At 42.8% G+C, this 22,846-nt stretch overlaps 1 protein-coding gene across 11 annotated transcripts in view; it reads right to left on the minus strand.

Annotated features, from left to right (window-relative positions):
* LOC121278899 (vacuolar protein sorting-associated protein 13B-like) overlaps positions 1-22,846 on the minus strand; it is a 1,102,197-nt gene that overhangs the window by 854,385 nt on the left and 224,966 nt on the right. For all 11 annotated transcript variants that reach the window (XR_005943292.1, XM_041189400.1, XM_041189399.1 and 8 more), the window contains one exon: positions 20,960-21,154. Coding sequence is in view for 10 of the 11 variants with exons in the window: in XM_041189400.1 (XP_041045334.1) it covers positions 20,960-21,154 (195 nt within the window). In the remaining variant the exon portion in view is untranslated. The remainder of the gene's footprint in view (positions 1-20,959; positions 21,155-22,846) is intronic.

Below are 22,846 nucleotides of genomic sequence, written 5' to 3' on the forward strand. Positions count from 1 at the left end.
CATGGCCCATCTGAATCCCCTCTTCCTGTGACCATAGCAGCCCCAGCTCCACAGGCCAAGGAGCTGCCGCTGCCACACAGCAGGCTGGGTCCTTCCAGATCTCAGCCTTCCAGGGGACCAAGGTCATCACAGACAGGGAATAGTAGTCAGCAGGCTTCCTCCACCTCCGCTGTGGATGGCCGGGGAACACCAAGATGTAGTGGCAGGGTTAGGAAAGTTAAGATGTAGTTGCAGTGTGGCAATCCAGCAAGGGGGGACAATTTTGGCAGGCTTGACTTGTAATGATATGCAAATGTATTACAATGAGGCTCCTGACACTCTATGGTGGGAAACATAGCCCGCCATCGGCGGGCAGAGCGGAGAATCACAAATTGGTTTCACGACGCATGAAGCCAATTTTTTGGCCTTCTCGCCACATTGTCTGCTCACGCCACTGTACACGCCTGATGCCAGCTGGGAGGGAAAATCCTGGCCAACGTGAATCACATGGGTCTTGTATTAGCTATCCTTTAGGCCCCCAACTCCATTCTATCTCGAAATTAAATAGACAGTTTAAAGCCGTTTACAAAGCCTGACATTCCTAACACCTTCCTGTGAGACTTGGAAATGAACAGTCTTCCCAGAATCATCACAGATGCCCTTGCCATTGTCCACAGGTGTGAATATCTTTCGCCTTCTTCCCAGCAAATCAATCTGGCCTCACTGTCTCCATAGCCACCAAGCCATCCTGTTGTCAAGCAGGATTCTGGACAGGTCATATGACCCCTTTCATTACTCCATTTTACCTGAAACTAAACAGACAATCCCAAATACAACAAACATATAAAATTATTTTATTGCAATAGTTGAAACCTTATGAATTAATTAAGCAATCTAGATTGCTAATAATTTATTTTCCGAGGGATAAAAGTAGTACCTTAGAGAATATGCCCTTAAATTAATCATGTGTAATGTAAAATACATCGTGTCCTAAACTTATTCTCAGTTTTCTGTTTGGTATATAATGTGGAAGTGCTTGAATGCATACAACATCATTTACTACATAGAAAGCACATTAGACTCACATGCAAATTTAGGCAGATTGATTTTTGTGCAGCAAACAAAACCTCCAAAGCTGGGAGGGATGAGTGTCCTGCAGTCAGCATCGCAGTGAAGCAGTCTGGGAAGAGTGTCTTACAGTCAGTTCTTGTTGAAAATAATAAGAGTGACTTCAATCAATGGGTGGGAATCAGATAGCTTTCCAATTAAATCTGGAGTCAGGCAGGGTTGCCCTCTCTCCCCTGTCCTGTTTGTGTGTTGCATAGAACCTTTTGCTGAGTCCATCAGGAAGGATCCGGGCATGAGAAGGGTGACGATCCCAGGCAGTGGAGGCACTTAGGTCAAGGCCTCCCTGTACATGGACAATGTCGCCGTCTTCTGCTCAGATCTGCTGTCAGTGCGCAGACTGATCAGCATCTGCGAGCATGTTGAACTGGTCTCGGGAGCCAAGGTAAATCGTGGTAAGAGCGAGACCATGTTCTTTGGCAACTGGGCTGACCAATCCTTTGTCCCCTTCACCGTCAGGTCAGACGGCCTGAAGGTGCTAGGGATATGGCTCGGAGGGACCGGGGCATGCATTAGAAACTGAAAGGAGCAAGCGGCTATGGTGGAAAGAAAACTCGGCATGTGGGAGCAATGTTCCCTCTCCATTGTGGGTAAGAACCTGATCATCAGGTGTGAGACACTCTCGTGGTTGCTGTACGTGACGCAGGTCTGACCCATTCCTCACTCCTGCGCGGTGGCGATCACCCAAGCCATCTTTCACTTAATCTGGAGGTCAAAAATGGATTGTGTCCAGAGGGACACGATGCGCAAGCCTCCAGATAAAGGTCGGGGGGAAACGTGCCCAACATCGCCCTCATCCTGATGGCCACCTTTGTGTGCGGCTGCATCAAGCCGTTCGCAGACCCTCAGTACGCAAACACTAAGTGTCACTACGTGCTGAGGTTCTACCTATCCCCAGTGTTGTGAAGGATGGGTCTGGCCACACTGCTGCAGAACACTCCAAGTAGTTGGACCGTGCCGTAACACCCGTCCGTCGTGGAAATATTTATGCAGAGAAACACCTTTGACCACAGGTCCATCAGGCAGTGGTCGGCACGTAACATCTTAGAGATCCTGAGGGAAAAGGAGATGGTGGATCCTGTCGGATGGTTCCCCGAGCAGACTGTCAAAGTCATTTGGCAGAACGCCTCATTGTCACAACTTTCCAACAAGCACCAAAATGTAGCTTGGCTGGTGGAGAGAAAGGCCCTCCCCACCAAATCCTTCCAACACACCAGGAGTCTTGCCCCCTCTGCACATTGCCCCCGAGGTGGCTATGGTGGGGAAGAGACTGCTGTTCACCTCCTTGTGGAATGTGCCTTTGCAAAAGAGGTCTGAAGAGAGATGCAGTGGTTTTTGTCGAGCTTCATCCCGAGCAGCATTGTGACACAGGACTCTGTGCTCTACGGGCTATTCCTAGGGACTCACAGCGAGACAACCATCAACTGCAGCTGGAGGATCATCAACTCGGTGAAAGATGCTCTTTGATCTGCCCGAAACTTATTGGTCTTCCAGTGAAAAGAGTTGTCCCTGACCAAGTGTTGCAGACTGGCACATTCCAAGATCCAGGACTATGTGCTGAGGGATGCAGTAAAGTTTGGGGCAGCCGCAAAGGCCCAATGAGGAAAGGTCGCCGTCTAAGACCTTTCTGCCATAGTGCGCCGAGGGGCTGGGAAAGGTATAGACCCCTTGGGCTGTATGGCTCACAGTAAATGCACGAATTGAACACTAACTGTACTATAATTGTATTGAAGCACCTCAGAGTGCAACATGATGTATGTTGATAACTCCTATACCACTGCACTGTCTGACTGTCTGAAGCCACATTGAAATAATTGTAATATTCATTAATTGTATTGAAGCACCTTATGATCCATGTGTAAAAGTTGAATATGATTGCGCTTTTTGTGATGGCGATTTAGAAATGTTTTGTAATGTTCTTCCAGATATTTTATGAATAAAGTATATTTTTTGGGAAAAAAAGTGACATCACAAGACAGCGAGAGAAAGTGGCGGAGAGATCAGAACCAGCACGAGAGCAGGGAAGCTTCAAACAGTGACGTCAGCACAAAGATGAGAGCTGATTGGTGAGTAGTGGGTAAGTGTTTTGCTCCAGTTTTTTCCTCAAATTTTTCTCCAGTTTAAAATAGATTAAGCTAAGGGAAGGTAAAGGTTCTAGATTTTATTTAAAGTACAAAAATAATTTAACTTTTTTTAATGTGTTTAACTTAAGGGTTTTTTTTCAACTAGAGGCATTGCAGGGCAGCTCGGTCCCATATTATGTACTGCCTGCAACATGTGGGAAGTCCTAGACGTGCCTTGTACTCTGATCGACCATGTGTGCACTAAGTGCCACCAGCTGCAGCTACTTGAGCTCCGGGTTTCGGAAGTTGAACAGCAGCTGGAGGCACTGAGGTGCATCCGCGAGGCTGAGAGTTTCGTGGATAGCACGTTTTTAGACGTGGTCACCCCACAGCTTACGGAAGTGCAGACAGAGAGGGAATGGGTGACCATCAGTCAGAAGAAGAAAGGTGTCAGGCAGGTAGTCAGGAAACCCCCAGGGTGCATCTCACTCGAGAACCATTTTTCTGTGTTGGAAAACGGTGAGAGTGATGGTTCCTCTGGGGAGTGCAGCCACGCTCATGGCACGGTGAGTGGCTCAGCTGCACAGGGAGGAAAATGAGGGCAAGAGCAATAGTGGTAGGAAACTCGATAGTAATGGGAACAGATAGGTGCTTCTGCGGCCATAGACATGAGTCCAGGATGGTATGTTGCCTCCCTGGTGTCAGGGTCAAGGATGTCACTGACCCACTGCAGGGCATTCTAAAGGGGGAGAGCAAACAGACAGAGATCGTGGTATATATTGGTACCAATGACATAGGCAGAAAGAGGGATGAGGTCCTGCAAGCACAATTTAGAGAGCTAGGAAACAAAGCAAAGGTAGTAATCTCTGGACTACTTCTGGTGCCACATGCTAGTGAGTATAGAAATAGGAGGTTAGCCCAGATGAATGCTTGGCTAGATAGATGGTGCAGGAGGGAAGGCTTTAGATTTCTGGGACATTGGGACCGTTTCCGGGGACGATGGGACCTGTACAAAGCGGATGGGTTGCACCTCAACTGGAATGGGACCAACATCCTTGCAGGTAGGTTTGCTAGTGCTGTTGGGGAGGGTTTAAACTAACTTGGCAGGGGGATGGGATCCTCAGAGGAAGTTCAGCAGGGGGAAATGCACAGCCAAAATTAGAAGAGAGAGCAAGTGAGTCGGGAAGGCATAGAAATTATAGGCCAGTTAAGGCACAAGGGAGTTTGACAAGGTTGGATGGCATTTATTTTAATGCAAGACATCTAACAAATAAGGCAGATGAGTAAAGGGCACAAATTAACACATGGCAGTATAATGGCATTGCTGTCACAGAGACATAGTTGAGAAAGGGGCAGGATTGGCAGCTCAATATTCCAGGATGTAGGGTCTTCAGGCAAGGCAAGAAAGGAGGTAAAAGAGGAGGGGGATCGCAATATTGATCAAGGAATCAATTACAGCAGTAAGGAGGGATGACATCATAGAAGGCTCCTCAAATGAAGCCATTTGGGTAGAACTGAAAAACAAAAAAGTAGCAATCAGATTGCTGGGAGTGTACTAAAGGCCCCCAAACAGTTAGAGAGAAATAGAAGAGCAGATACGTAGGCAAATTTCAGAGAAGTGTAAAAATAATAGGGTAGCAATAGTAGGGGATTTCAACTTCCCCAACATTAACTGGGTTAGTCAGAGTGAGATAGATTTACAGGGGGCAGAATTGTTAAAATGCATCCAGAAGAGCGTCTTTAGCCAGTACGTAGAAAATCCTACAAGAGAGGGGGCGGTCCTGGACTTAATTTTAGGGAATGGAGCCAGGCAAGTGGTGGAGGTATCTGTGGGGGAGCATCTTGTAGATAGTGATCACAGTTCCGTTAGATTCAACGTTGTTATGGAAAAGGACAAGGATGGGTCAGAAATTAAAGTTCTAAATTGGGGGAAGGCCGATTTTAATAAGATCAGATATGATTTGGCCAGACCGACCGGAAGCAGCTACTTTTAGGTAAATCTGCGTCAGAGCAGTGGGACTCATTCAAGAAGGAAATAGGGAGAGTACAGGGCCAACATATTCCAGTAAAGACAAAGGGTGGGACCAACAAATCCAGGGAACCCTGGATGTCGAGGGATGTACAGGATTGGATAAAGAGAAGTAGGGAGGCTTATGGCAGATACTGAGGGCTCTGAACAGCGGAAGCCCTAGAGCAATATAGAATGTATGGGGGGGGGAACTTAAAAAGGAAATTAAGAGAGCAAAAAGGGGGCATGAAAAAACATGGGCAGGTAAAATAAAGGAAAATCCAAAGTTATTTTACAAGTACATTAAGATTAAGAGGATAACTAGGGAAAGAGTAGGGCCCATAAAGGACCATGGTGGTAATTTATGTGTGGAGCCGGAAGACGTAGGTAGGATTCTAAATGAATACTTTGTGTTGGTGTTCACAAGTGAGAGCGGCGACGTGGGTATGGAAATCAGGCAGAAGGACTGTGACATAATTAAAGAAATTAGCATAGAAAGGGAGGAAGTTCTAAATGATCTGGCAGGCTTAGAAGTAGATAAATCTCCAGGCCTGGATGAAAGTATCCCAGACTGTTGAGTGAGGCGAGGGGGGAGATAACAGGGGCACTGGCAATAATTTTCAATACCTCTTTGGCCACAGGAGAGGTGCCAGAGGACCGGGGGACTAGCCAATGTAGTACCGTTATTCGAGAAGAGAGGAAGGGATAAACCAGGGAACTACAAGCCAGTCAGTCTAACCTCAGTTCTGTTGAAGAGTCATACGGACTCAAAACGTTAACTGTATTCCTCTCCGCAGTCTAACCTCAGTGGTGGGGGAACTATTGGAAGCAATTCTGAGGGATAGAATTAATCTACACTTGGAGAGGCAGGAGTTAATCAAGGACAGTCAGCATGGTTTTGTTAAAGGGAGGTCATGTCTGACCAATTTGATTGAATTTTTGGAAGAGGAGACCAGGGGTGTAGACGAGGGCAATGCATTTGACAGTAGTCTACTTGGACTTTTGATAAGGTCCCGCATGGGAGACTGATAACAAAAGTAAGAGCCCATCAGATCCAAAGCAATTTGGCCAGTTGAATCCAGAATTGGCTGAGTGACAGGAAGCAGAGGGTGATGGTAGAGGGGTGTTTTTGTGACTGGATGCCTGTGTCCAGTGGGGTTCCACAGGGATCAGTGTTGGGCCCCTTGCTGTTTGTGGTATATATAAACGATTTAGATTTGAATGTATGAGGGTTGATCACTAAGTTCGCGGATGACACAAAAATTGGTGGGGTGGTAAATAGTGAAGAGGGTAGCCTTAGATTACAGGAGGATATAGATGGGCTGATCAGTGGCAAGTGGAATTTAATCCGCATAAGTGTGAGGTGATGCACTTGGGCAGGACAAACAAGGCACGGGAATACACGTTGAATGGTAGGACACTGGGGAGTATCAAGGATCAGGGGGACCTTGGTGTAAATGTCTACCAGTCCCTTAAGGTAGTGGGACAGGTAGATAAGGTGGTTAAGAAGGCATATGGGATACTTGCCTTTATTAGCCGAGGCACAGAATATAAGAGCAGGGAAGTTATGCTGGAACTGTATAGAACGCTGGTTAGGCCACAGCTAGAGTACTGCATGCAATTCTGGAATCCACATTATAGGAAGGAAGTGATTGTACTGGAGAAAGAGTGCAAAGAAGATTTACCAGGATGTTGCCTGGGCTGGAGAGCTTTAGTTATGAGGAGAGATTGGATAGACTGGGGTTATTTTCCCTGGAGCAGAGGAGATTGAGGGGGGGCATGATTGAGGTGTATAAAAGTATGAGGGGGCATAGATAGGGTAGACAGGAAGGAACTTTTCCCCTTGGTGGAGAGAGTAACCAGGGGGTATAGATTTAAGGTTAGGGGCAGGAGGTTTAGAGGGAATGTGAGGAAGAATTTTTTCACCCAGAGGGTGGTGGGAATCTGGAACTCTCTGCCTGAAAGGGTGGTAGAGGCAGATACCCCCAAAACATTTAAGTATTTGGATGTGCACTTGTGATGCCATGGCATACAAGGCTATGGCCCTACTGCTGGAAAATGGTATTAGAATAGTTAGGTACTTATTTGACTGGTGCAAACTCGATGGGCCGAAAGGCCTTTTTCTGTGCAAAAGACCTCTATGATTCTATGACTCTGACTCCAAATCTGCAAAAATTACAAGGTCTCAAATTTATCTTGGTTTCAAGTCAGCAATGCCGACCAATTCAGAAGCAATTCCAGCAGCAAATGTCTTGGGGCCCCCCTTCCACATCCTGTGCACCTGGCAAAACAGCCATGACCATTAACTTCCTGTAACTGTCTCATCCTTGCTTGCAACTACTTTTCTCTTCTGTGCCTGCATAAGTTCCAAAAAACAAAGTAAACGTTAAAAAAACTTCAATTTTCTCCACTTTCTACTGTGTTGCACAGCAGAGGAGTGAATGCAAAGGGAAACTGGTGACTGGAAGTTTAAACCAGTTACAGGTGGGCTGTAGATTTATTTTCACCTGTAGGCTCAGAAACCTGCTCTTTAATAAAAATGGGGTGATTTCAAGAATCAACACGGAACCATACGTCCAATTCAATTTATTTCAAGCAAATCTACCAATTTTTATATTTATTCATGGGATGTAGGCATCGTTGGCTAAGCCAGCATTTATTCCCCATCCCGAATTGCCCTTGAGAAGGTGTTGAGCTGACTTCTTGAACCACTGCAGTCCATGTGTTGTAGGTACACACGGTGCTGTTGGGGAGGGATTCTACGGTAAAACATAAGATTCTATCATAAAACAAGTACTTGAGACCAGAATTCTACACTTGGCATAAACCCTCACTTAGGCTTCCACAAAGTCGTGTTACAATTTTGATGGGTAGCTTCCGGCAACTTGGATGAAAGAGGAGCTGAGAGGAGACAACCATTTGACATTGCATGCCATTCAGTGATTAACCACAAATAATTGCCAACTGATTAAATGGTCACAAGATACATCTTCATATTCAATTGGTGCCAACCTTGCAGAGGGTGGGGAGAGAAGAGGTGACACCAAAGAAAGAGCTAGACACCAAAGAAGTTCAAATAAAAGTTACAAAATATGTATAACAGTAACAACAATTTGCATTTAAATAACCTCTCCAATGCAGTGAAACTTCCCTTGGTGCTTCACAGCAGCATTATCAAACAAAATTTGAAACCAAGTCACATAGGAAGATATTAAGACATTAAAAAGATTTTAAAAAGCTTTGTCAAAGAGTAAAACAAAAACAGAATTACCTGGAAAAACAGAGCAGGTCTGGCAGCATCGGCGGAGAAGAAAAGAGTTGAATTTTCGAGTCCTCATGACCCTTCAACAGAACTCAAGGGTCATGAGGACTCAAAACGTCAACTCCTTTCTTCTCCACCGACGCTGCCAGACCTGCTGAGTTTTTCCAGGTAATTCTGTTTTTGTTTTGGATTTCCAGCATCTGCAGTTTTTTGTTTTTATCTTTGGTCAAAGAGGAGTTTCCTAAAGAAACAGAGAGAGAGGGGGATAGAGAGGTGGAGAGTTTTAGAAAGGAAATTACAAGTTTAGGTCCTAGACAGCTGCCGATGTTGGAGCAATGAAAGTCGCAGATGTTCAAGGGGCCAGAGATCGCTGAGGGTTGTAGCGCAGAGTAAGTTAGTGACAGGGAACAGCAAGGTCATGCAAGGATTTGAAAGCAAGGATGAGAATTGAAAAATTGAGACAAATACACCTTTGCAGCAAATGTTGCTCTCAAGAGACTAATCTACATATACGGCGGGAGAAAATGCACACACAAAGCAACACCATCACACATAGTAGCTTATCGCTCACAACTCCCACATGGATATCCTGGCCTTGGTAATGTCTTAGAAAGTTCCAAAAAAAAAATGCAGTTAATTTAAAATGATTCTTTCGCAAATAGCCCAGAACTTCCGATCTGGGTATGGATCCCTATTTCAGGTGCAGGTCAGACAAAAAGTTACCTACTTACCTTCCTATGGTATTTCAGGCCCATCTTCCAATGGAAGATCCTTTCAAACTCAAGGAGTGCAGCAATCCTTGCAGAAAATATCATTGTAGAAGCCACGTTAGTGCTTTTTACAGCACTAGCTGCCGTATTCCGGTAAGTAAAGTTTAAAGGTCCTAAGGCCACTTGAGAAGCTACGGAGAAAAGGTAAGTGTATAGGGTAAGCAGGTGAGGGGGTATTGTGGCAGGTAGGTGAGTGAGTGAAAGAATAGTTGACAGGTGGGTTGAGGGTATAGGTTGGTAGGTAACGGGGTGAGGGAGTAGCAGGTAAGGTGGGTGGGTGACGGAGGACAGGGTCATTGGGGGATAGTCATGGAGGTAGTTGTGTGGGTGCAGAGGGGTCGGTCAAAGGGTTGGAGAGTGGGGGAGCGATCAGTAGTATAACCATCCAGGAGTTACAACTGGTTTTAATCATTCTCTGTTTTTCTGGGTAACTATCCTGAAAAGTAAGTTCGAACCATCCAAACTCTCTGATCTATTGGAGACTTTTTTGGATGATTCCAGACACAGAGGAATTCAGTGAGTTGTCAATGCGTTTAGAACAAATGCTAACAGAATAGTTCACTTTGTTGGATGTTTTCCTGGGGAAGAAAATGCTTGTGGCTAAATGCACCATGAACCATGCTAACATGGGCATAACCAGAAACCTTCCAGGTTCTGTCCTTGGTTTGTCATAGTGGTAGCGTGAATATCTTTTTTTTAATTCATTCTTGGGATGTGAGTATCACTGGCAGTTGTGCATCTTCAATGTTCCCAAAAAGGTGGTGGTGAGCCATCTTCTTGAGCTGCTGCAGTCCATCAAATCTCAATACACCCACAGTGCTTTAAAGAGGGAGTTCCAGGATTCTGATGTAGTGACACCAAAGGAACAGTTCCAAGTCAGGATGGTGTGGGGCTTGGGGGAGAACGTGCAGGTGATGTTCACATGCATCTGCTGCCTTTGTTCTTCTCGGTGATAGAGTTTGTGAGGTGCTGTTGAAGAAGCCTTGGTGAATTGCTGCAGTCCGTCTCGTATATGGTACACACTGCTGCCACTGTGTATTGGTGATGGAGGGAGTGAATGTTTAGGATGGTGGATAGCTTGCCAGTCAAACAGGCTGCTTTGTCCTGGATAATGTTGAGCATCTTGAATGTCAATGGAGCTGCACTCATTCACGCTAGTAGAGAGCATCCCATTACAATCTTCACTTGTACCTTGTAGATGATGAACAGGTTTTAGAGAATCAAGTGGTAAGCAACTCGCTGCAAAATTGTCAGCCTCTGACCTGTTCTTGTAGCCACAGTGTTCAAATGGTTGGGCCAGGTAAGTTTCTGATCAATGATAAGCCCCTAGGATGTGATAGTGGGTGATTCAACAATGATAATGCCATTGAATGTCAAGTTGAGATAGTTAGATTCTCTCTTGTTCGAGATGGTCATTGCCTGGTCACTTGTGTGGTGCGAATGTTACTTGTGAAAATACAAACAATGATGGACAGCAAATGACCTTCTGATCCATCCAGCCTGTCCCATACAATTGTGATACGTTGCGCAATGATAAGATACACACTTCCTAGCCTTCCCAAAACAAAACAGTGAGATGAAAAATTCTGGGAAATTCCTCTGGCTCCATTCGGTGATCAAAACTAGTCCTTTATTCTCATGAGATGGTGGATGTCACTGGCAAGGCCACCAGCATTGTTGTCCATTGTGGTTACCCTTGAAGTGAGTGGCATACTGGACCATTTCAGAGGACAGTTAAGAGTCAACCACATTCCTGTGGATCTGGAGTCACATTTAGGCCAGACCATGAAATGATGCCAGATTTCTTTCCCTCAAGGGCATTAGTGAACCAGATGGGTTTTTAATCATAATCAATGATTATTTAGTGGTTACCATTACTGAAAATAGCCTTCAATTCCAGATTTTATTAATTGATTGAATTTAAATTCAACCAGCTGCCATAGTGGGATTCGAACTTGTGTCCCCGGAGCATCAGCCTGGGTTTCTGGATGACTAGTCCAGTGACATTACCACTATGCCACCATCTGCACAGATTAGCTTCGGTGTCCCTGAACAAGGGAAGAGAGTAAGGGTTTGATTGTTTCATTCCTGATTGCTGGAGAGATTATGAATGGGCTTAACAGGTGGAACAGCATCAAGCCCAAGCATGGTGATTGTAATGACAAAATAGCTCAAATGCACTTACCATCAGGATCATCGAACACAAAACTCCAGCAAAGTGGTCCATGTAATCGTACTTCAGCAGGAGAAAGAATGAAAATTCTGACACAAGTTAGGACCGTCTCCTTGTAGGATTCTGGAATGATAGGATCCTTCTCTCACCCATAATTCTTCCTGACCATTCCCTCAGGTTCAGGTGAATTTGTTTTAGGGTTGCTGAGGAATTTTCGGGTGCTAGAGATTACCATCAGATCAAAACAGAAGTGGTTTCTATAATGTGGTTTTTAGGGGGAGGAGCTCACGTGTATTGGTCCCATTATGTTAGCAAGATGCAAATTATTACATACATCCTGAGAATATGGTCTCACTGGAACCAGTCAAGACTGGTCAAGTTCCTATGATAGGCAAAGGATGAAGGTTGATGAGAAAAAGGAAATCTCATCAACAGTATTCCTTTTGCACTTTAAAATTAAAAATATTTGCCCACGGTTTGGCTCAGATGGTTAGGGCATGGTGCTTAAAGCTAGCTAAGTATATGAGAGAAGAAAAGGTTACACTGATGGAGTTTGATGAGGAAAGATAGGAGGAGGCTCAAGTGGAGCATAAATGTCTGCAAGGGACATTCTATTCAGTAATTAAAAACTATTGCCGGTCGTTCAGCCTTTTGACTATTTTAGTAAATCCTGTTAATATTTTTAATGTGAGTGCTGGCTATCAGGGAAACAGTTTGGGAATGCTTTCACAATGGAACTAATACCTCAACTTCCATACCAGATTTAAATAAGACACTTGATCATTGTACCTGTAGCACAAATACAGTCTCAAAACCAGCAACCTCGGGACCGAGACCTTGCCGGGTTTCAGATTGGGCGGTTCTGGCCAAGCCGGGTCGGGTTGCTCGGAGCATGGGAATTGCTGGCCGCACAAAGCCAATGACTAGTCAGGCCGCACATCACGCCAATGCAGCACCTAGCCGAATTATCCAGTTAAGATTTTTCTTCAATTAAAATTGATTCAGGCACATTATAAAAACGCGCACAACTCCAGTTTTTGGGCAGCCAGAGACACTGTATCTGCATTGTTTAATTGAGCTCCCTCAGAAGAGTCAAATTTCATAAGTCTTCTCAGCTGGTTCTGTCAAATATGTTACCAGAAATCATATTAGACAAAAATATTTAAAGCATTCACCAATAGAAACACATTCCGATCTGGATCATTACCTCACACCCAATGAAAGATGCACATGTCTAATAAACACAGAGTGCTTCCCTCTAATGAAATTCAAAACAGCAGTCACAGAACTGCTCGCTTTTCATGAATAAATATTTGAAGAAATATCCAGCCAAAAAGGTTTAAATACTGATGCAATAATTCCAGATAAATAAAATTTAAACAGGACATTTTTTCAATTTTAGAATAATCTTGAGTAACTAAGACGCTAATAGCGCAAAGATTACAAATATAATATTCTTCATTTATTCTATCCAGTAGAATTCTTGTTTTAACCTAAAAACTTTGACCAAAAGGGCTGTAATTCTAAATGTGGTGTTTCATTGGTACTCTGTTATTTCTTCCATCACCTCTGTGAAACAGAAAGAAAAGCTGGAAGGCAAACGTACAAGACCCACTTTCAAACATTTCCTGAAACTTGGTCACAATTCTCATTAGGCTCTAACTCAAAAATGCAATTGCTAGCACGTGTACAATGAAAACCTTAGGTTTTGCAAAAAGTCTGGCATCAGAATCCCTGCAGAATTATTCAAGTTAAAAAACATGCTAATACTATGAACGTCAAAAGAGGGCATTGTCTAGGAAGGCTCAGTGGCGTGATTCTTACACAAGTAAGAACTGCCAATTTTGAGATTCGTAAAATGAGACAACGCAGAAGGAAGCCATTCGGCTCTTCACACCTGTTCAATATATCCAATTAGTCCCAAACCCTGCCCTTTCCCCATAGCCCTGTAAATTTTTCCCCTTCAAATTCTTATACAATTCCCTTTTGTAAGTTAATATTGAATCTGCTTCTATCACGCTTTCAGGCAGTGCACCCAAACAATAAAAACTCACTGGGTGAAATAAATTCGCTTATCTCATCTCTGGTTCTTTTGCCAACTACCTGAAATCAGAGTCCTGTTGTTATTGACCTTTCTGTCATTGGAAAAAGTATCTCCATTTTTATTGATTGAAAGCCTTCGTGATTCTCAAAACTTGTATTAAATTTTAAAATTTAAGGTGAACAACTCCAGCCTCTCTAGTCTTTCTACATAACTGAAGTCCCTCATCCCTGGTACCATTCCAGTAAATTTTCTCCATACCCTACTGAAATCTTTAACATCCTTTCTAAAATGTGTTGCCCAGGACTGGACACAATACTCCAGCTTTATAGAGTGCACAACTAGTTGCCTGACCTAATATACAAGTTGGCTACACTGGCTACAGCATTTTAGCACCGGACGCCAACACCGAAAACAACACACAAGGAAACTCGATAGCTTCATATGTGGCACTTGTGGCAGAACCAGCCTCTCAATGATTAGTCTCTTCAGCCATCTGCAAAGGTGTGCCACAGGAAAACTCCCCAGCTGAAATGGATTTGTTTGCCGCATGTTGTAGACGGTATGTTGCTGGCTGACTCCAGCTGGGGACTAAGAAGTAATTATTATAAATATTATTCCTTGCTTTTGTACTCTTCACCACTGTTTATAAAGTCAAGGATTTGAATCTTTTTTAAAAAAATCTCCTTTTACCATTATTCACCTGAAGTCAATGGCCCCTGCTGGAGTATGGGCAACAATAATCATTAGAACAGGGAACAGCACTTAAACAAGTTGCTCAATGACAGCAACACCTGTTCCATTATACCCATTGTATGAATGGCCACATTCAGAAGATAAGGAGTAACAGTTCAATACAACTGGAGGAAACGCCAGCAGAGGGAAAAAGACATACCCTTTATGCCTGGGGAAAATGAGCCAGAGTTTGTCATTATGACAAAGCTAAGGTAATATATATTGATGTAATTACATCACTGTATCCAAGTGTTTTGACAGAATCAAATATTATAATATGGGCTTCCCCCTAAACCTTCTCCACTCCCTCCCTCTGTCCCCCTCCAACCAAGTGGCTCGCATCAGCAAACTTTTGGGAATTTTTATTTCTTCCCAAACACCTAATTGTAGCTAAACCTGTCCCTCAGAATGCAAAAGCAGTACGTTTATAAGAGGTCAAAAATGACTCTTTTCTGTAGTAACAAGCAACAAGACTGCCAGCAGAGCACCAAGAGAAAGTAAGCAGAATTAAGCATAAACAAACGATAAAATTGAATTAAAGTGGTGTGGAACTTGGAATCAGAATGAGTTTCCTGCGCTTCACTCCACAGCACACCCATAACAAATTGTCACTCATACAAAATGGCCTCTATCACTGAAAATAGCTCCTAGATCAAGAGAAAGAAAAGTTAAAGGACAAAGAGGTATGGATAAAATGAGAGAAAAAGTGCATTGGTAAAATATTATCGTTTTATCAGCATTCCACGTGGAAAAAGATCTATTAGCACTATCAAGTTGAATTAGCTAGGAGTGAAGACGAATAAGATGCATAAGATTCAGTTAAATCAGTGCTTAAAATGTCCAACCCGTGCAAATTAATAAACTAAATATAATAAGCCATAGTGAATGTGATATCAAAATAATCCGTTTTACATTTTAAGTAATCACAAATATCTTTGTACTTCTGCATTGCACAACATTAAACATAAGTTACAGTTCAGAAATGTCAGTTAATCTAAAAGCCTTCTACAGGAATATAAATAGTAGAATGGTAATAAAAACGGGTGAAGCCGATTAGGGACTGAAAAGGAAGATTTACACATGGAGGCAGAGGGATTAAATGAATACTTTGCATCTGTCTTTACCAGAGAGACTGCTAAAGTCATAGTGAAAGAGAAGGTAGTTAAGACACAGGATGGGGAAAAATTAAAGAGGAGGTATTGGAAAAACTGGCTATACTTCAAGTTGGTAAATCGGCTAGACAGATGAAATGCATCAGAAGATACTGAGAAAAGTAAGGGTAAAAATTGTGGAGGAGTGACAACATAATTTTCCAACCTTCTTAGATACAGCGATGGTGCCAGAAAACTGAAGAATTGCAAATGTTACACCACTGTTCAAAAAAGGGCATACAGATAAGCCCAGCACTATAGGCCAGACAGTTCAACCTTGGTGATGGTAAAATATTTAGAAACAATAATTTGGGACAAAATTAGCAGTCATTTGGACATAAGGATAAATTAAGGAAAACCAGTATGCGTTTGTTAAAGGCAAATCATGTTTATCCAATTTGATTGAGTTTTTGATGGGGTAACAGAGAGAGTTATGAGCATAATGTGGTTGTTTTTGTATATGTGGACTTCCAAAAGACGACTGATACAGCGCCACATAACAGGCGTGTCATCAGAGTTAAAGCTCATAGAATAAAAGGAACAGTGGCAGCAGGGATATGAAGCTGACTGATTGAAAGGAAACAGAGTAGTGCTGGATGGTTGTTTTTCGGACTGGAGGAAGGTAAACAATGGGGTAGCTGTAATTGGGAGCTAGTAGACGCCAGTGCGATCCACAATGACCACATCTGCAGCAAGCGTTGGCTGCTTGGGGGACTTCGGCTCAGAGTTGACGAGCTGGAGTCCGAGCTGCGGACACTGCAATACATCAAGGAGGGAGAGAGTTACCTGGACACTGTTTCAGGAAGCAGTCACAACCCTTAGATTAATTACATCAAATCTGGACCATCGTCAGGGACAGGAGGGTGTGACTGCGAGTGAGACAGGTATGGGGATCCAGAATTTAACTTTGGAGGAGCCTCAGTCAGTGCCCTTGTCCAACAGGTACAAGGTTCTTACTCCCAGTGTGGGCAAAGGCACAGGCTGCAAGGAAGATAAGCAAACTGACTACAGTACCGTGGTACAGAGCACCATTCACATAGAGGAGAAAAAAGAAATATAGTAGTAATAGGGGATAGCATATAGGGGAATAAATACTGTTCTCTGCAGCAACGACAGAGAGTCCCAAAGGCTGTGTTGCCTACCTGGTGCCAAGGTTAAGGACATCTCTTCTGGGCTGGAGAGGAACTTGGAGTGGAAGGGGAAGGATCCAGTTGTCGTGGTCCATGTAGTTACCAACAACATGGGTAGGACTAGGAAAGAGGTTCTACTGAGGGACTACAAGCAGCTCAGGGCTAAATTAAAAAGCAGAACCACAAAGGTAATAATTTCTGGATTACTACCTGAGTCATGTGCAAATTGGTGTAGGGTAAATAAGATTAGAGAGGTAAATGCATGGCTCAAAAATCGATGTGGGAGAAATGGGTTCTGATTCATGGTGCACTGGGGAAGGAGAGAGCTGTTCCGTTGGGACGGGCTTCGTTTGAACCATGCTGGGACCAGTGTCCTAGAAATCATACAACTAGGGTTGTAGATTAGGACTTAAACTAATTAGTGGGGGGAAGGTTCAATTGAAGGGAAGTCTAAAAAATCAAAAAGAAACGAGAGAACAGAGATGCAGGGTAGAGAAGAGGCGAACAGTAATCAAAGTGCGACAGTAAGAGGCAGAAAATATAAGCAGAAGAGTGCAGCAGAAATTAGAAACAGAATGAGTAATAATGGCAAAAAGTCAAAACTTAAGGCTCTTTATCTGAATGGACGCAGCATTTGTAAACAGATAGATAAGTTGGCAGCACAAATAGAAATAAATGAATTTGATTCGATAGCTATTACAGAGACGTGGTTGCAGGGAGACCAAGACTGGGAACTCAATATTTGAGGATATTCAACATTCTGGAAAAATGGGCAAAAAAGAAAAAGAGCTTTGTTAATAAAGGAAGGTATCAGTGCGGTGGTGAGTAACGATGTAGGTACAATAGATCGTGATGTGGAATAAGTTTGGGTGGAAACAAGGAATAACACGGGAAAGAAATCATGAGTGGGAGTCGTCTATAGGCCCCTGAAGAGTTGCCTCACTGTAGGACAGCATATAAATCAGGAAATAATGGAGGCGTGTAAAAGGGTACGACAATTGTCATGGGTGATTTTAATCTGCATATTAACTGGACAAATCAGATTGGCAGGGGTAACATGGAAGATGAATTTGTAGAGTGCATCGGGGATTGTTTCTTAGAGCAATATGTTGCAGAACCTACCTGAGAACAAGCTATTTTAGACCCAGTAATGTGTAATGAGGTGAATTAATAAGAGATATCTTAGTAGTTAAGGATCTTCTGGGGTGTAGCGATCACAACATGGTAGAATTGCAAATTCAGTTTGAGGGCGAGCAACTCGGGTCTCAAACCAGTGTCCTCAACTTAAAGTAAGGGCAATTATAGCAGTATGACGAAAGAGTTGTCCAAAGCAGGCTGGGAGAATAGACTAAGGGGTAGGTCAGTGGATGAGCAGTGGCTGACATTTAAGCAGATATTTCAGAATGCTTAGCAAAAATTTATCCCAGTCAAAAAGATGGACTCAAGAAGGATAAACCACCCATGGTTAACAAAGGCAGTCAAGGAAAATATCCAATCAAAAACTAAGACATACAAAGCAGTGAAAACAAGTGGTAGGCCAGAGGACTGGGAATCTTTTTAGGAACCAGCAGCGGATGACTAAAAAGCTAATAAAGAGGGAAAACTTGATTATGAAAGTAAATTGGCAAGAAATATAAAAACAAACAGCAAGAGCTTCTACGGGTATATAAAAAGAGAGCGGCTAAAGTGAGCATGGGACCCTTGGAGGATGCGACTGAAGAATTGATAACCGGGGAAGAGGGAAGTGGCATATAATTTAAGCCAACATTATGCATCAGTCTTCACGATGGAGAACACTATAAACATCCCAAAGATAAGCAAAGGGCTAATGGGAGGAAAGATCTTGTAACAGTCCCTATCACGAGGGACAAAGTATTTTACAAACTAATGGGACTAAAGGCAGACAAGTCACCAAGACCTGATGGCCTGCATCCAAAGGTATTAAAAGAAGGTGGCTGCAGAGATAGCGGAGGCATTGGTTGAAATATTCCAGAACTCACTGGATTCTGGGAGGGTCCCAATGGATTGGAAAATTGTTAAAGTGTCTCCCATGTTCAAGGAGGGAAGGAGACAAAAAGCAAGAAACGAGAGGCCAGTCAGCCTAACAACTGTCAGTGGGAAAAAGCACAACATTCAGAAAAGATTAACAGAATCAACCAGAGTCAACATGGTTTTGTGAAAGGGAAATCATGTTTGACAAATTTGCTAGAGTTCTTCAAGGAAAAAACAAGCAGTGTTGATAAAGGCGAACCGGTAGATGTAGTATACTTGGATTTCCAGAAGGCATTCGATAAGGTGCCACATAAAAGGTTATTGCACAAGATAGGAGCTCATGGTAACAGGGATAATGTATTAGCATGGATTGAGAATTGGTTAACCACAGAAGACAAAAAGTCGGGATTAATGGGTCTTTTTTAGGTTGGAAAGAGATAACTAGTGGACTGGCACAAGGATGAGCCCTAGAGTTTCAATTATTTACTATCTATATTAATGACTTGGAGGAGGGGACAGAGTGAAGTGTTTCCAAATTTGTTAGCAATGCAAAAAATAGATGGGAGAGAATGTTGTGATGAGGACATAAGAAATCTGCAAGGGGCTATAGATAGGTTGAGTGAGTGGGCAAAAACTTGGCAGATGGAGCTTAATGTAGGAAAATGTGAGGTCATGCACTTTGGTATGAAGAATCAAATGCAAACTTTTATTTAAATGGAGAGAGACTCCAAAAAGTGCAGCACAGAGGGATCTGGGTGTTCTTTTGCATGGAACACAAAAAGCATGCAGGTGCAGCAAGTAATTACAAAGGCAAATGGAATTTTGGCCTGCATTGCTAGGGGATTGGCGTTCAAAAATAGGGAAGTCTTGTTACAACTGTCAAGGGTATTGGTGATGCTGCACCTGGAATACTGTGTACAATTTTGATCCCATATTTAAGAAAGGATATACTGGCATTGGAAGCAGTTCAAAATATATACACTAGCCTGACTCCTGAGATGAATGGGTTGACTTATCAAGAACGGCCAAACAGGTTAGGCCTGATTCATTAGAGTTTAGAAGAATGATGGGTGATATTATTGAAATGTACAAGATTCTAAGGGGGCTTGACAGGGTAGATGTTGAGAAAATATTTCCACTAGTGGGGCAATCTCAAACCAGGGAACATAGTTACAGTATAAAGGGACACTCATTTAAAACTGAGATGCAAAGGAATTTCTTCTCTCAGAGGGTAGTGAACATCTGGAATTCTCTACCCACCCCCGAGAGTTGTGGAGGCTAGATCAGTGAAAGTATTTAAAGAGGAGGTAGATAGATTTTTGAAATATCGGGGAGTTGAAGACTATGAAGAGCTGGGACGAAAAAGGAGTTGAGGCCTGGGGAAGATCAGCCATGATCTTATTGAATGGCAGGGTAGGCTTGAGTGGCCGAATGGCCTACTCCTACTCCTATTTCTTATGTTCCCCAGAGGTAGGTTATAGGACCACTACTTTTCTGGATCTACAATAATGATCCAGATTGGATGTGCAGAGCACAATTTCAAAATCTGTACATGGCTCAAAACTTGGAAGTACTATGAACTGTGAGGAGGATAATGACAGACTTCAAGAGGACATAGCTGGGCTGGTGGAATGGGCTGACAAGTGGCACATGAAATTTAATGCAGAGAAATGTGAAGTAATACATTTTGGGAGGAAGAACAAGGAGAGGCAAAATAAAATAAAGGATACAAATTAAAGGGGGTGCAGGGACAGAGAGACATAGAGGTTTATGTGCCAAATTGTTAAGGTTGCAGAACATGTTGACAAAATGGTTAAAAAGGCGAATTAGATCTTTGGCTTTATAAATAGGGACAGAGAGTACATAAGAAAAGCAAGGAAGTCATGGTGAGCCATTGCGAAACACTGGTTCAGACTCAACTGGAGTATTGGGCACCACACTTGAGGAAGGCTGTGGAGGGATTAGATAAAGTGCAGAGAAGATTCACAAGAATGTCTCCAAAGATGAGGAACTTCAATTATATAAATTGGAGAAGCTGGGGTTGTTCTCTTTAGAGAGGAGAAGGCTGAATGGCCCTTTGATAGAGATGTTCAAAATCATGAGGGATCTGGACTGACTAAATAGGGAGAAACTGTTTGGCAGAAGGGTTAAAAACCAGAGGGCACCAATATAAGGTGAATTGCAAGAAGAAAACAAAGGCAAGAAAGGGGAAATCTATTTTATGCAGCGTGTGGGTAGGACCTAGAATGTACTGCCTAAGAGTGCAATGGAAGCAGGTTAAATAAGGGAAATAGATAATTATCTGAAGATAAAATATTTGGGTAAAGGATGGGGGCGTGGGAATAGCTAAGTTGCTCCTGCAGAGAGCCAGCATAAGCATGACAGGTCAATTGGCATCTTTCGGTGTTATAATCATTGTGTGATTCTACAAAAGCCTCTGCTCATGAATTGGACTAAAAAACTTATTTGAGACCAAGTAAGTACCTTCAAACTGAATGTATTTTTAAAAAGCTGATAAAGAATACCTTACCTTAACATAACAGTGTGCATAGCAGTTGTGCAGCAGGTTATCAGATGGCTGGTTAAGGCTGCTGACAGCAGGTACAAGTTGTCCAGCGTACATTGGCACTGAATGTTCCAAACTAACCTTGTCCACTTGTACTCTCAAGGCAGGTAGGGGCCGCAATGGATGAAAATGTGGTGCATTTAAGAAAGACATGGAGTTCTGGAGGAACAAAATTTTTTATTTTTTTAAAAGGAAGTCAATTTTCATACCATTTTGAATGAAATCACAGATCATACTTTTTGGGTGCATATACTGCAGAGTAGTACCTACACATACAGATCATGCAAGAGCCAGATTCAGTCCCTATTCTTGTGTTGACTAAGCTGATCATCAATCACAGTAGCAGGAAGGCAGTTATGGTTGAGTCCAAAACTAGGGTCATAAATTTAATAGTTAATAACAAATCTAATAAGAAATTCAAGAGAAGCTTCTTTACTCAGAGAGTGTTTAGAATATCAAACCCACTGCCACAAGCAGCAGTTGAAGTGAATATCATAGATGCATTCGAGGGGCATGAGGGAGAAAGGAATTGGGGGTATGCTAATAGTATTCGACAAAATAGGGTGGGAGGAGGCTCATGTGCAGCATTAACCCTGGCACAGATGAGTTGGGTCGAATGTCCAGATTCTGTGCTGAAAATACCATTTAATTCTACGTAAGATTAGCCTCTGCAATCCTAAACTAGCTAAAGGAAATTCTACAAAGTTCCTACTGATCCCTACTGAAAGTAGTGCACTTGCAGCAAAGACAACAGCTCGCCGTGTGTCCTCAAATTTAAACAGTCCGAATCTTCCCAAGTACATAAAAAGACCAGCCACAAGTCACTTTTGATCCCAGAAAGCCGCAATAGAAAGTGAAAATATGGGCAGGGTGGGGGTAAGAAGTTACAAGAAAAACTGAGCACAAACAATTGTAAAATTAATTAAGATGCTGAAGCGAATCTAAATAGTGTGGTGAGTTGAGCATTTCACGTCACAAAGCAGAATGATTAGGTGATGGGGACCTGTCCTGATGACCAGTCAAGTGAATTCACACATCATGAGAGTTTTAAAATTGAAGCATTAAATAAGCAAAAGTCAATGTAGGTCAGTGAGTGTAGGGCTAGTGGGTTAACAGGACTTAGAACGAATTAGGGCATGTGCCACATTGTCCCCCATCTTTATCACAGTTCCTTGTCCTTTTCCATAGTTAACTTAAACTTTACAATACAATGATCACTGTCCCCTAAATGTTCCCCTAATGACACTAAATCCGGTTGTTAAATATGGTTTATGATCCCTGAGAGAAGGGTGGGGAAGGGGAAGGAGGGGAGGAGAGAAGGAAAGAAGAAAGATAGTCAAGAGAAAATGAAAATTTGAAAGAACGCTTAACGAATCCTTTACTTCAGTTTCCAGAAAAGAGAAAGATACTGGAGATGGTAAATCCTCAACTGCCTTTAAACAATTCAGGATTTACCATCACCTTCCAGTTCTGTGGAAGGGTCATGAGGACTCGAAACGTCAACTCTTTTCTTCTCCGCCAATGCTGCCAGACCTGCTGAGTTTTTCCAGGTAATTCTGTTTTTGTTTTGGATTTCCAGCATCCGCAGTTTTTTGTTTTTACCATCACCTTGCTATCTTCCTGGGGGACAATCATCGTTGTATCATAAGGCTTGAGTTAACTATGGAAAAGGACAAAGAGTAATCCAAAGTAAAATGACTTAATTGGAAAAGGGCCAATTCCAGTAGGTTGAGATGGACCTGGCCCAGTTAAATTAGAATCAACAATTCACAGGCAAAATGGTATCAAAGCAATGGGCTGCCTGTAAAAAGTAGATAGCTTTAGTACAGTAAAGGTGTATTCCCACAAGAG

The sequence above is a fragment of the Carcharodon carcharias genome, chromosome 6 (assembly GCF_017639515.1).
Source record: "Carcharodon carcharias isolate sCarCar2 chromosome 6, sCarCar2.pri, whole genome shotgun sequence".
NCBI classification, from domain to species: domain Eukaryota; kingdom Metazoa; phylum Chordata; class Chondrichthyes; order Lamniformes; family Lamnidae; genus Carcharodon; species Carcharodon carcharias.